The following is a 12,507-nucleotide window of genomic DNA, read 5'->3' on the forward strand; positions in this document are numbered from 1 at the left end:
TGCGCTGTTTGATAAATTGTCATAAAATCTTTAACTTAAGTGACATAGTTCTCAGGGCGTAGCACAAACGGTGGGCGCATAACATCTCTGGCATAATAACCAAGGGTCGATTCTCAGGAACTGATGACTTGCGGTTTACCCCACTATGCGCCTGGTTCCTATGTATCTATATGTACCTCCCTCCATATCCATGAGACCAAGGACGTAGCTAGTACTGGGCTGCACTGGGCTCTAGCCTAGTGCATCCCAGCAACTTTTAACGCACTAATCCCTATTGTTTTTAGGCCGCCTAGTGCATCTCCACATCGAGCCCAGTGCAGCAGGCGCTAAACCCTAAACCAAGTGATTTTTTCGCCGCCCTCCTCCTCCGACACGAAGTACACATCGAGGCGGCCGGTGACCGTCACCACCTTCAGCGCATCATCTCCTTCTTCAGCCATCGGTTCTCCTCACTCAACCACTTGCAATAGCTTTTCAAGCATGGGTAAGTCACATAAGTGGTAATCTCCATCTACATCTTCTTCGTCTTCTTCGTCCTTCGTCAAAATCTAGTCTTTCCAGTTTCCATCAATTTTGCCTATTTCTCTCCTTATTTTCCCCTCTCCAAATCAATCGAAATAGGGGGACAAGAAAATGAATTGGGCTGCACCTCACCTGGCTCTCCTGTTCTACAGATGAGTAGATCTGCAACAATTTCTATTTTTTTTCTTTTTAATGGTTTGTGATTGCTGTAATTGAATTCTTTGCCAATCGACCAAGTCCTACTTTTGAGACTACAATCTCAAACCATTTAAACAACAATTAGAAACTCAAATTCAATAATAAAAAAAGAAAATATTTTTAACACGTTTTATTTCTTTGGATGAGTTTAAGGGGCTTAGATTACTTCTAAATTCCCATATTTGTTTTTTTAACTCCTTTATTTTTGTTTTTGATTTTAGGTATTTCAAGTTTCAGCTTAGCACAGGCGTGGACTTCTTTTTATCTTGAAGTGATAAATCATAGGTAATTTTAAATTTTTAGTTGTGATTTTATTTGAAATGATTTGAATTTTAAAATTATCTGAAAATTATGGTTCTAATACTTGGGAATGTTGTGATACTATAAATTAATTTATTATTGTGTTTGAGTTTGTTTTAAAATGAATAATATGATTGAGTTTGTTATAATTGATTGGTAGTTCATTTTTTTTTCTTAAGTTATAAATAATTAATTTGTAGTTGTTTTTTCCCTTAGGTTATAAATGGAACACCAACAACCTTCAAATAAAAAGTCAAAAATATTACTGTCATTTTTTAGTAAAAGAGATGACCAATCTGAATCTGATAATCAATTGCAATGTGATATACCTCTTAGACCAACAGTTGGATCCTCGACTTCCGATTTACAGTCCTTCTGTATCTAGGCCAATAGAATAAAGAGAAGAAGAATTTGATATTTCTTCTATTGAACGAGATCCAGGATTGCGAAAATTGATTTGTGAATACTTTGTTAATGAGCGGGATGAGATTAGAAGAGTATATACCAAAGTAGGGCCTTATCAACCCAAACTTATTGAGTATCCAAGAACAAAAATTGGAAAGCAAAATTGTCGATTTCAATATGTTTGGTTTAAACAATTTCCTTGGCTAGAATATTCACCTTCAAAGGACAAAACATATTGTTTTCCATGGTTTCTTTTTGAGAATACAAGTAATCCAATGACTCGTTCTGCACTTGTTTCTGAAGGGTTTAATAGTTGGAAGAGAGTTAATGATGGGGGAAAATGTGCATTTCTTATTCATGTTGGTTCATTGTCTTCATCACATAATAGATGTGTGAAATGCATTCAGGATTTGATGAAACCAAAGCAAAATATTGACAAAGTGATGAATGCTCAATCTATGGAAGAAATTATAAAGAATATGTTGCATTTAAAGGCAACAATTGAAGGTTTATTATGGCTTGCAACTCAAGGATGTTCTTTTAGAGGTCATGATGAATCAGAGAGTTCTTTAAATCGTGAAAATTTTATTGAATTGTTGAAATTTCAAGCACATTTAAATGATGAAATTGCAAAAGTTGTGTTACATAATGCCTCGCAAAATGCTAAATACACTTCTCCGTAAATTCAAAAGGAGTTATTGCATATTCTTGCTAATAAAGTGAAAACAATGATTCGAGATGAATCGGGAGATGCCAAGTTTTGTATTCTTGTTGATGAAGCTCAAGATGAATCTAAAAAAGAGCAAATGTCCTTTATTTTAAGATTTGTTAATAATTCTGATTTTTTGGTGGAACGTTTCTTGGAGATTTTGGGTGTTGAGGACACAACATTGGCAAATCTTAAGAAATCAATTTCTGACATCTTTGTTCAACACAATATTCAAATCCACAACATGAGGGGACAAGGGTATGATGGTGGTGCAAGTAATATGCGTGGTGAATGGAATGAGCTTCAAGCATTATTTCTTAGAGATTGTCCATATGCCTATTATGTACATTGTTTTGCTCATCGTTTACAGTTAACATTGGTTGCAGCTGCTAAGGATGTGCTTTCTATTTGACAATTCTTTTCTTATTTGACTTTCATTGTAAACTTCGTCACCTCATCTCCTAAACGTCTTAGTGATTTACAATCTGCTCAACAAGAAGAGATTACATATATGTTGGCTATTGGTAAGTGTGAGTCTGGTACATGAGCTAATCAAATTGGTACATTACATATATCCGGTGCTACTCGTTGGAGCTCTCATTATGATTCTGTTAGGAACTTGATAGACATGTATGCATCAACTTGTAAGATCCTTGGAAATCTCAGTGAAAATGGACCAAATGGTATAATACGTGGGGAAGCTTGTGGTTTATGCAACATAATTATGAGTTTTGAATTTGTATTTGTGTTGTTTTTGATGGAAAATATCTTAGAAATCACTGGCATTCTTTGTCAAGCTCTACAAAATAAATCACAAGACATTGTGAATGCTTTAAAATTTGTCTCAACCACAAAAGTCATCCTTCTAAAATTTAGAGAAGATGATTGAGATAAATTTTTTGAGAAAGTAAAGACTTTTTGTGAACGACATAATATTGAGATGCCAGATATGAGTTGTCGTTACAAAGTTAATCGTTATTGTCAACAATGAGATCATGTCACAGTTGAACATCATTATTACTATGATATTTTTAATGCTGCAATAGATTTTCAAGTGATGGAACTAAATTATAGATTCAGTGAAGCAACAATAGAACTTCTTGCTCTTTGTTCAGCTTTGGATCCTTCTGATTCATTTAAGAAATTTAATGTGGGCGACATTTGCAAGCTTGCGTCAACATTTTATCCAGTTGATTTTACTCAACAAAAAATTCATGCTTTGAGAGCTGAATTGGAACACTATCAACTTGACATAGTTTGTGATCGTGAATTTCAACAAATTTCTACTCTTTCTGCATTATATAGAGAAATGATTGTGACAAAAAGGTTGAGAGTTATGTTATGATTCAGATATTGATTCGTCTTGTATTGACTCTTCCTGTATCAACTGCAACAGCAGAGAGAGCCTTTTCATCCATGAAATTTCTCAAAACGGCACGTCGCAATAAGATGGATGATGATTTACTTTCTGATTGCATGATTTTCTATATAGAACGCCAATTGTCTGAGAAAATAGACTTGAAATAAGTAATAGATGAGTTTTATACTCTAAAATATCGTAGAGCACAACTTAAGTAAATATTGAAATATTTTGCATGAAATTTAAACTATGTAAAAGGATATTGATATATAAATGTTATATGTTTGTTAAATGTTCAATATACATGTATGTTTTATTATTGTCGTAATTTAGCCTAGGGCATTTGAAGACCCTGGCTACGCCATTACATGGGACCGATACTAAGAAGACTGTTAATATAACGAATCTATATTTAACTCAAGTGACATAGTCCTTCGACACGATTTAGTGGTTAGTACATAACTTAAACTCGGAGTTTGACTCACCATTTTGCCAACTTTAACTCGAGTAACATATTTATTAGATTTAGCACTTAAAACCTTAGGAAAACTCTGATACCATTTGATACAGTTTGATATCAATTGATGCAGAATAGGCGGAGCCAATAAGAATATGATTCTAACCAGCAGAAAACTGTCAATTCTCATCTAGAAAAAAAAATATAAATTATATTAACTCAAAACTTGAAAGATCCTAATCCTAGTTTAAAATCACTATCTATTCTTCTTAAAATAACCAAAAAAAATCCTTAATTTTTTAATAAAAACCTAATAAATTTTTCCTAAAAATTAAATAACATTTTGAAAAATCTCAACTAATTAGAGAAATTAACAATTTTTAATAAATTAAATTTTTACTGTGTCATTCTTTACCATTGAAGACAACATGCCTCCGTCGAATGAGAAAATAGAGCAATTTTGAAGCTCAGATACCTTTATAGTTGAGTTAAACGTTTTTAATTTATTTCTTCTACCGTTTTCATTTTTTGTCAATATGTTCCTTGGTCAAACGGAAAGGTTTCCTCACTTGGTCAAATGGAAAGGTGACACTTATTTTTACAGAACCAGAATTATTAATTTATTTATTCAATTATTACCTTTTTTTATGCAAATACAATTCCTTGTGGTATTGTTTTTCTACAGGTACACAAACGAAAAGCTAGCAGCTGGACCACATTCTCTGTGCAAACATTTGAGTCTACATTTTCTATCATTTCAAGGTCGGGATGGTCATGGAAGAGCCGTGGAAGCAGTGATCGGAGATCTGAGAAGCTGTTGTAGCAGTCGGGCCGTCAGACGTTGAGTAACTCCTCCAAAAAGGCGGCCACCAAGTTTGCGAGCTTCTGGTTCTTCCAGAACCTATAAAATGAGATGTTTAGCAACTGAGTCTGTAGATTCTGAACTTTGTTACACTTACAACTTGTTGCCTCAGTCTTAACTATTATATACGATTTTCTCCTAACAAAATGATATGGCCATGTTCAAGGACAAGCTTTACATGGAGTCCAATGGAGAGATAAGCTTCATACAGCTGCCCTCGAATAGTTGAGACATACAAACCTTGAAGAAAATGATGGCGATGATGATGAATTACAAGATCATACGATGAAATCGATTTGAAAACTTCTAAAAACAACACCACCTATGTATCCAAAATAGTAGCATAAACTAATAGTTAAATTTTATGTGGGAGCGAACTTACATGGCAAACAACCTCATTCAACATTCATCATTACCCCATTGCTGTTCTGCCAAACACCAAAACTACAATCTACTTGTCATAGAACATCTCTGCTTATTTGTCATTTAAAATGATTTTGATTTTCTTGAATTCTAATTCCACAATATTTTCAATAATTTGATACTACATGGTAATAGAACACCAGACAAAGTTACAGGTAGTACCTGTATAAGCGGTTGCAAGAGGCTTGGATCAAAACTATCTGAAGATCTCAAAAGATTCCACACTCGGAGCACGGTATCTCTAAGTTCTAGCATCCTTGCTTGTTCACCATCGCTTAGCTTAAAAGGTCCATTTGTATTGCCATTACTGACCACAACCTTCATAAAGTCAGGCATGGAATCATACGTATCCATCATTGAACTGAAGACAATAGCTTCGGTGACCTGAACTGCCTCTTTCACAACAAGTACTCGAAGTTCCTCCCCGTTGGGACCCAGAAGTAGCTTCAAAGCAGGTTGCAAAGCATCCTTGGTAATAAAATCTTGATCTTTGAGTCCTTGAACAAGAAGGTCCTCAAGCCTATTCCACCTGCACACTAGATAGAGATATCGTACATATTAATCCGACAAGGTACCAACTACAAATAGGTTGAGACAAAAGACATTCCCACAAATGAACAATAGCAATTGCTTGCCTGAATCTGCCATCTTGGAACAACAATTCAATTAAAGCATCTCTAAGATAAGGATTAGGATCGGTCAGAAGCCTTTTAGCAAAATATGGGTACGAAGCAGCGATCACCTTAAAATTCGGGTCAGCATAAATGGCTAGACCTTCTAGCACAGTAAATGACCTCAATATTAGTGCGTAGTATGCTGGAACTGCAAGCAAGTAAACGAAAAGTTAACACCAGTTGATTTGCAATTAGAATACTGGGGACACGGAAAACTTACCATTAAAAGGATACTCATATAGAACGTTTCCAAGACCATCCACAATAGTCTTAAAATTGAGCTCGCCTACAGTCGAGTTAAGTGCATCGTCAAAGAAATTCTTCAGAGCGGGCACAATTGGAGATACATCTACATCCGGGGTTAGAAAATTTAAAGCATAGTAATCACGAGCCATAGCATCATAATCCCTGTTAACCATGTGGACCACATGACCAATTATAGCAGATCTTGCTTCTTCCGGTGTTTCACTCATCAAACCAAAATCAATGAAAGCCAATTTTCCCTCCGGCGTCGCCAGTAGATTACCGGGATGAGGATCGGCGTGAAAATAGCCATATTCGAGCAACTGCCTCAAGCTACACTGAATACCTATATCGACCAAATTTAACATCTTCAAACCTCTCTTCTCAATGGCTTCTTGTGCACTAAGCTTAACCCCATCCACCCAATCCATGGTGAGCACCTTCGCACTAGTGTAATCCCAATATATATCCGGCACATGCACTTCTTCTTTGTCAGAATATAACTTCTTAAATCTCCGAGCATTCTTACCTTCCTGCATATATAAACACGATTGAACAATGAGAAACAGACTTATCCACTAACAAGATGCAAGACAGCATAACAAGGTAAGATTCATTATCGAGTTTGCACCTGAACATAATTAAGTTCCTGATAGACCCTTTTAGCAAATTCATCAATGAGAGCAACAACATCACTGGGAATAAGATCGACATACTTGTTCACAAGAAAGCCTAGACCTCTGAGAAGGTAGAAATCCAATCCAATGGCTTCTTCAATCCCTGGCCTTTGCACCTTAACCGCGACAATCCGGCCAGTTTGCTTAAGCTGAGCTTTGTAGACCTGGCCAAGACTAGCAGCTGCAATGGGTTCTGGCGATATGGCCGAGTACATGGAATCGAGGGACACCCCCAATTCAGCCTCTATACAGGCAAATGCCTTCTCGTTTGGAAACGTTGGGAGTGCATCCTGCTCCAGGGGGCCAATATCAAACTAGCTGAGAAAATGAACAAGGTGAGATTTTTGAGGGTGGATAGGAAGAGACCTGCAACTCGGAGAGCTCCTCGAGGTACTCCTGCGGACAGATGTCGGGACGAGTGGATAAGCCCTGCCCAATCTTCACAAACGTCGGCCCTAGTCGAGTTAGGGTTTTCCTCAGCTCCGCCGCCCGCTGCCGCTTCCGCTGATCAACCTGCCCTTGCCTTTGATCCACGAGTAGTTTGAAAGCGAAGGCGCCTAGCGCTGTGAAGATCTCCGCCGTCCTCGAGGCCGCCTACCGCCAAAGGAGGCTGGCATTACCGATTTCAAGCAGGCGAGGAGACGAAGAAAGCGCAGCAAGCAAGGGCTTACCTTTAAGGGCCTAGAGGAGTATTGGGCTGCGAGGAGCTCGGGGGTATAGACTGTGACATTGGCTGCTCGTGCCATGGCGCGCGCCTCCGCCTGCATGTCCTCGGCGCGGTCTCGGGGGACGACGGAGAGAGAGACGGAGGGGAGGACGGCGTAGTGCCCGCCTCTTCCGGGGCCGTCTCCGCCAGCATCGGACTTGGAGGCGGGGGCGGGCGGTGCCTGGACGAGGGCAGCGCGGGAGAGCCGCTGGCGAGGCCTCCGACGGCGCGCAGGCAAAGGGGGCGAGGGGAGGGAGAGGGTCACGGCCATTGCGGTAGCGGTATAGGAATCGTCGACGCCACCACTAGAAGCAGCAGCGCGAAGGAGACGTGCTCGATCAAATGCCCTCTTTTGGCTTCGCGTGGCGCAAAGAAAGGAAATGGAAATTTTGGCGCACTGTTTGTTGCCTACACGCTAATACGCTATAAACCAGTCGAGTGGACCGAGACGCCGCCTAATAGGAGTCGCTGTATATATATATATATATATATATATATATATATATATATATATATATATATATTATGCTTCTTCTTAAAAGTAAGAAGTTGGGTAAGAATTTAAGTAGTAAATATTGAACTATTTTATTATGTTTTTTTTAGAAGTTGTGTTTGAATTTAAGTAGTAAATATTGAAGAATGTTTGAAGTAAATATTAAAAAGTAAATACTAATAGTGAATAGTAATAATAAATAGTGAATACTAAATAAAAGAAAGTAGTAGGGAAGTACGGAATTATAGTAAATGATAACAGTAATGTGCCGATGTAGCCTGCTCAGGATCTCATCATATAATCAATGCCCCGGCTTCTACGTAAGATTTTGGGTTAAGGATACCTTTCTTACTTAGCCCGCACAGGTCTTATATGATTTTGATTATTTCTGATACAATTACCGTTTACCGATTGGTTACTAGGATAATGACTGAGGAAAAGAACTAAGAAAAGATAGTCAAAATATCTTATTTTTACCGAACTCAGTTTATCATTATAAAAACAAGCATACATCTTATTTAGTGGAGAATTTTATAGGGAATTACAACTATAAACTAAGAGAGTTACATATTTTTACATAAAGACTACTTATAAAAGAAAACTTACAAACACACTTGAGCACACTTGAAGAGCAATGGGGAATTTTGACAGTTGAAATGGCAGTGAGGAAGAGGGAAGTGGATGCCTTGAAAGGAGAGGTTTGCAGGTCTTTTATAGGCAGAGGAGGAGGTGCTTGCTTAGAGTAGAAGGAAAGCAGGGAGAGAAGGAAAGAGAGGGGGACGTGAAAGAGAAGGCTTGGTGGAGGACAGGTGGAAAGCAAAAGTAGGTTTAGTGAGGGACAGGTTGAGTGAACATACTGTTGGAGGAGTGGGGAAAAAACGTCATGGATGACGTTTTTAGATGTTACTGTTTGTGAATGGAAGGAGATGTCATGGATGACGTTTTTTTTTTTTTGCAAAGTTGTCCTTTAAGTCTCCATTAGGTTGTCCAGGTTGTTGTCTCCTGTCAGGTCCAGAGAGGGAGTTTGTGAGTTTCCTGCTAAGTCTGGCTGCATACTTCTGTGGAGTGCTGCTCTGTATGCTCTAGCAGAGAGAACTGAGTTGGCTAGTCGCTTCTGACAATATCTTTCAGTTTTTCTTTGATAATGTTGCAGCAAGGTTGTATGTTGTGTTTTAAAGGAGAAAGGGAAGAATCTAGGGCCCATATCTTTTGGCCAGTAGATTTTTTCGGTATAAGTTTCTCCGACTAAGAAGTAATTATCTGGATCTGTCAGAAGGTCCCAAGCCCAATTAGTTCCTTGTACTGATGCTCTCCAGTTCTTTAGTTGATCTCCAATAGTAGGAAGAGCTTCCCAATTAAGATCTGGGTCGGAGGGATAATCTTCAAGTTCTGTCTGGATACCTCCAACTTCATTGATGTCGATCTTAACCAGATGTTTAGCCGGTTCAATATTGAGATCGAGCCATTCAGGTGGAGTGTAAAATACTGGGAAAAAAATGACGCATGATGATAAGAGAATTTTCCAGAATTTTTAGAAATTTTTCGGGAATTTTTCGGAGCTCGTATGGACGAGTTTACGGGGATAAAAAATAGGGTCTGAGAAAGTCTGTTTGGGCTTCCCCATTTAAATGAGGAAATGTTTAATTTTTCCTTTTAATTTAGTTTTCTTTTTCTTTATTTCTTTGTTTCTTTTCTCCCCGCCGAATCCATTGCTTGTGCCCTAACCGGCACTGTTCTTCTCTTCTTTTTCCCCTCGTGCCGAATTCCCAAACCTGATCCCTTCCTCTCCTTTCCTTCCTCTTGTCGCCGATCACCTCTTCGGCTACTCCACCTGACGGCACCGCACGCGACACCTCCCCTTCAACCATGCTCTAATGCCGACGCCGTGCCCCAGATTGAAGCCGACTGCCACAATCCGATCTCTCACTGTCGGCTGAACCCTTCTTCCTCCTTCCTCGCACCACTCCATCCGGCCGATTTCTGTGCCCTAGTTTGGGTTCACAGTAGCCGACGCCGATCACAGCCAACGCCTTGTTGGTTGCTACTCGGAAAACCTAGAGGTTCCACTGTACAAAAATTTTGTACAAAGGTCTGAACCTTTTCCTAGCTACCATGTGTTCTTTTAAATTAAATTTTGGATCGCCTGCGGAACTTAACACGTTTGATCCAAAACTTAATCTATTCGTTCTTTTAGGTTTTGACTTGGGTCTCCTGCGGAATTTAACACGTTCGACTCAAATCACCTTAAGTTATTAATTCCATTAAATATTAATTTCCATAATTGGTTCCCAGTACTGACGTGGCGAGGCACACGGCCTTCTTGGATATGGGAGCAACCACCACTGACTAGACAAAACCTTTTATGGAAAGCTAATATTTAATTTCCTAAAATAACTTTAGGTTAACCAAAATGAACAATCAAATCATAAGGAAAAATAAAATAAAAGAATACAACATCGAAAAACATATTCGAAATACTAGAATCGTAAGCCTCTTGTATTTGGTATTATTTCCATAAATAACTAGTATGATGCGGAAAGGAAAAATTACTAGTTATACCTTCTAGAAAGACCTCTTGATCTTCTACCGTATTCCTTTTCTAACCTCGGACGTTGTGTGGGCAACAATCTTCCGAGATGAGAAACCACCAACCACCTTCTTCTCCTCCTAGCTAGGTTCGGCCACAATAAGGAAGCTTTACCAAGGATGAAGAACAAATCACCAACCAAGCTTCAAGGGATGCAAGCTTTCTCTCCTTCTTCTTCTTCTTCTCCAAGTAGTATCCGGCCTCCACAAGATCTCTAAGCAATAGGGATGATTCGGCCACCACAAAGAGGAAGAGAGAAAGAGAGGATGGCTGGCCACAATCACCAAGGAAAAGAGGGAGAGAACAATAGAAGTTGTACCTCATGAAGGCACCCCTACCCCTTTTTTTATATTCCTTGGCTTTGGCAAATAAGAAAATTTATTTATAATAAAATTTCCTTAACTTTCCTTGACAACAATTAATTAAGAAAAATTAAATAAAATTTCTTAATCAATTAATCATGGCCGGCCACCTCAAATAGACAAATTAGGAGAGTTTCAATCAACAATAAAAACTTCCTTATTTGTCTTTGGAAATTTTTTTAAAAAAATAAAATTTCCCTTTAAAATCCCTTCATGGTTGATAAAAAGAAATTTCTATAATTTTAATTTTCAACATGTGAATAATTTTCAAAGAGAAAAAATAAAATATTTTTCCAATCTACAAATAAGGAAAGAGATCTAATCTCTTTCTTTTAATCTTTTGTAGATTCTTTTAAAGAGAGATATTTTAATTTTAATTCTCTGTAATAAATTATATCTTCCACATAATAAAAATTAAAATTAAAAATCCTTTTAATTTTATTATGGCCGGCCCCTCTAGCTTGGGTTCAAGCTAGGGCCGGCCACCCATAAACCAAGCTTAGGCCGGCCCTAGCTTGATTCCCAAGCTAGCTTGGCCGACCCCCCTTTAGGCGGGTATAGAAGGTGGGTATAGGTGGGTATAGTACTCTATAAATAAGAGGTTACGATAGGGACCGAGAGGAGGAATTGGTTTTGGTCTCCCGATAAAATTAAGCATCCCGTGTTCGCCCCGAACACACAACTTAATTTTATCAATAATAATTCATTCCACTAGAGAACTATTATTGAACTACCGTACCAATCCCAAATTACATTTTTGGGCTCCTTCTTATTATGAGTATGTTAGTCTCCCTGTGTTTAAGATATCGAATGTCCACTAATTAAGTGAGTTACTGACAACTCATTTAATTAATATCTTAGTCCAAGAGTAGTACCACTCAACCTTATCGTCATGTTGGACTAAGTCCACCTGCAGGGTTTAACACGACAATCCTTATGAGCTCCTCTTGGGGACATTATCAACCTAGTATCTCTAGGACACAGTTTCCTTCTATAATCAACAACACACACTATAAGTGATATCATTTTTCAACTTATCGGGTTTATTGATTCATCGAACTAAATCTCACCCATTGATAAATTAAAGAACTAAACATCAAATATATGTGCTTGTTATTATATTAGGATTAAGAGCACACACTTCCATAATAACTGAAGTCTTTGTTTCTTTATAAAGTCAGTATAAAAGAAACGACCTCAAATGGTCCTACTCAATACACTCTGAGTGTACTAGTGTAATTATATAGTCAAGATAAACTAATACATAATTACACTACGACCTTCTAATGGTTTGTTCCTTTCCATTTTGGTCGTGAGTTACTGTTTATAATTTATAAGGTACTGATAACATTATCTTCTGCATGTGACACCACATACTATGTTATCTACAATATAAATTAATTGAACAACTACAACAAAATGTAGACAATTTGACCAAATGTGATTCTTTATTCAAAATAAATGTTTACAAAAGCTTAGGCTTTCAGTATACACTCCAACATGCCTGCTGCCGCCGCTGTACCCTGCAG

At 38.0% G+C, this 12,507-nt stretch overlaps 2 protein-coding genes across 3 annotated transcripts; one reads left to right on the top strand and one right to left on the bottom strand.

The window, feature by feature from the left end:
- The first annotated feature begins 1,700 nt into the window (after positions 1–1,700).
- On the top strand, positions 1,701–3,661 carry LOC122050527. The gene is made up of 4 exons (XM_042611421.1): positions 1,701–1,932; positions 2,146–2,409; positions 3,181–3,389; positions 3,440–3,661. Exons 1-4 carry the CDS (start codon positions 1,701–1,703, stop codon positions 3,659–3,661), a joined length of 927 nt encoding a protein of 308 aa, XP_042467355.1.
- A 902-nt stretch (positions 3,662–4,563) lies between these two features.
- On the bottom strand, positions 4,564–7,936 carry LOC122052083 (protein ACTIVITY OF BC1 COMPLEX KINASE 3, chloroplastic-like). 2 transcript variants are annotated; one of them, XM_042613476.1, is made up of 7 exons: positions 7,502–7,936; positions 7,197–7,424; positions 6,785–7,120; positions 6,131–6,686; positions 5,872–6,058; positions 5,399–5,765; positions 4,564–4,852 (listed from the first exon to the last, which is right to left on the bottom strand). In XM_042613476.1, exons 1-7 carry the CDS (start codon positions 7,805–7,807, stop codon positions 4,724–4,726), a joined length of 2,109 nt encoding a protein of 702 aa, XP_042469410.1. In that variant the 5' UTR covers positions 7,808–7,936; the 3' UTR covers positions 4,564–4,723. The 2 variants fall into 2 exon arrangements, with proteins under 2 accessions (XP_042469410.1, XP_042469411.1); XM_042613477.1 differs by lacking the exon at positions 4,564–4,852 and having other exon boundaries at positions 5,404–5,543; positions 5,621–5,765.
- Positions 7,937–12,507: the final 4,571 nt, after the last annotated feature.

The sequence above is a fragment of the Zingiber officinale genome, chromosome 3A, assembly GCF_018446385.1.
Source record: "Zingiber officinale cultivar Zhangliang chromosome 3A, Zo_v1.1, whole genome shotgun sequence".
NCBI lineage: Eukaryota > Viridiplantae > Streptophyta > Magnoliopsida > Zingiberales > Zingiberaceae > Zingiber > Zingiber officinale.

Excerpts from the sequence above, each read along its gene's own strand:
- LOC122052083 (XM_042613476.1), bottom strand. The coding sequence starts at position 7,807 with ATGGCCGTGACCCTCTCCCTCCCCTCGCCCCCTTTGCCTGCGCGCCGT. Across the intron at positions 6,687-6,784 it reads AGGAACTTAATTATGTTCAG|GAAGGTAAGAATGCTCGGAG; the intron begins GTGCAAACTCGA and ends TTATATATGCAG. Across the intron at positions 6,059-6,130 it reads ATATGAGTATCCTTTTAATG|TTCCAGCATACTACGCACTA; the intron begins GTAAGTTTTCCG and ends ACTTGCTTGCAG.
- LOC122050527 (XM_042611421.1), top strand. The coding sequence starts at position 1,701 with ATGACTCGTTCTGCACTTGTTTCTGAAGGGTTTAATAGTTGGAAGAGA. Across the intron at positions 1,933-2,145 it reads TTTAAAGGCAACAATTGAAG|TGAAAACAATGATTCGAGAT; the intron begins GTTTATTATGGC and ends TTGCTAATAAAG. Across the intron at positions 3,390-3,439 it reads AACACTATCAACTTGACATA|AGAAATGATTGTGACAAAAA; the intron begins GTTTGTGATCGT and ends TGCATTATATAG.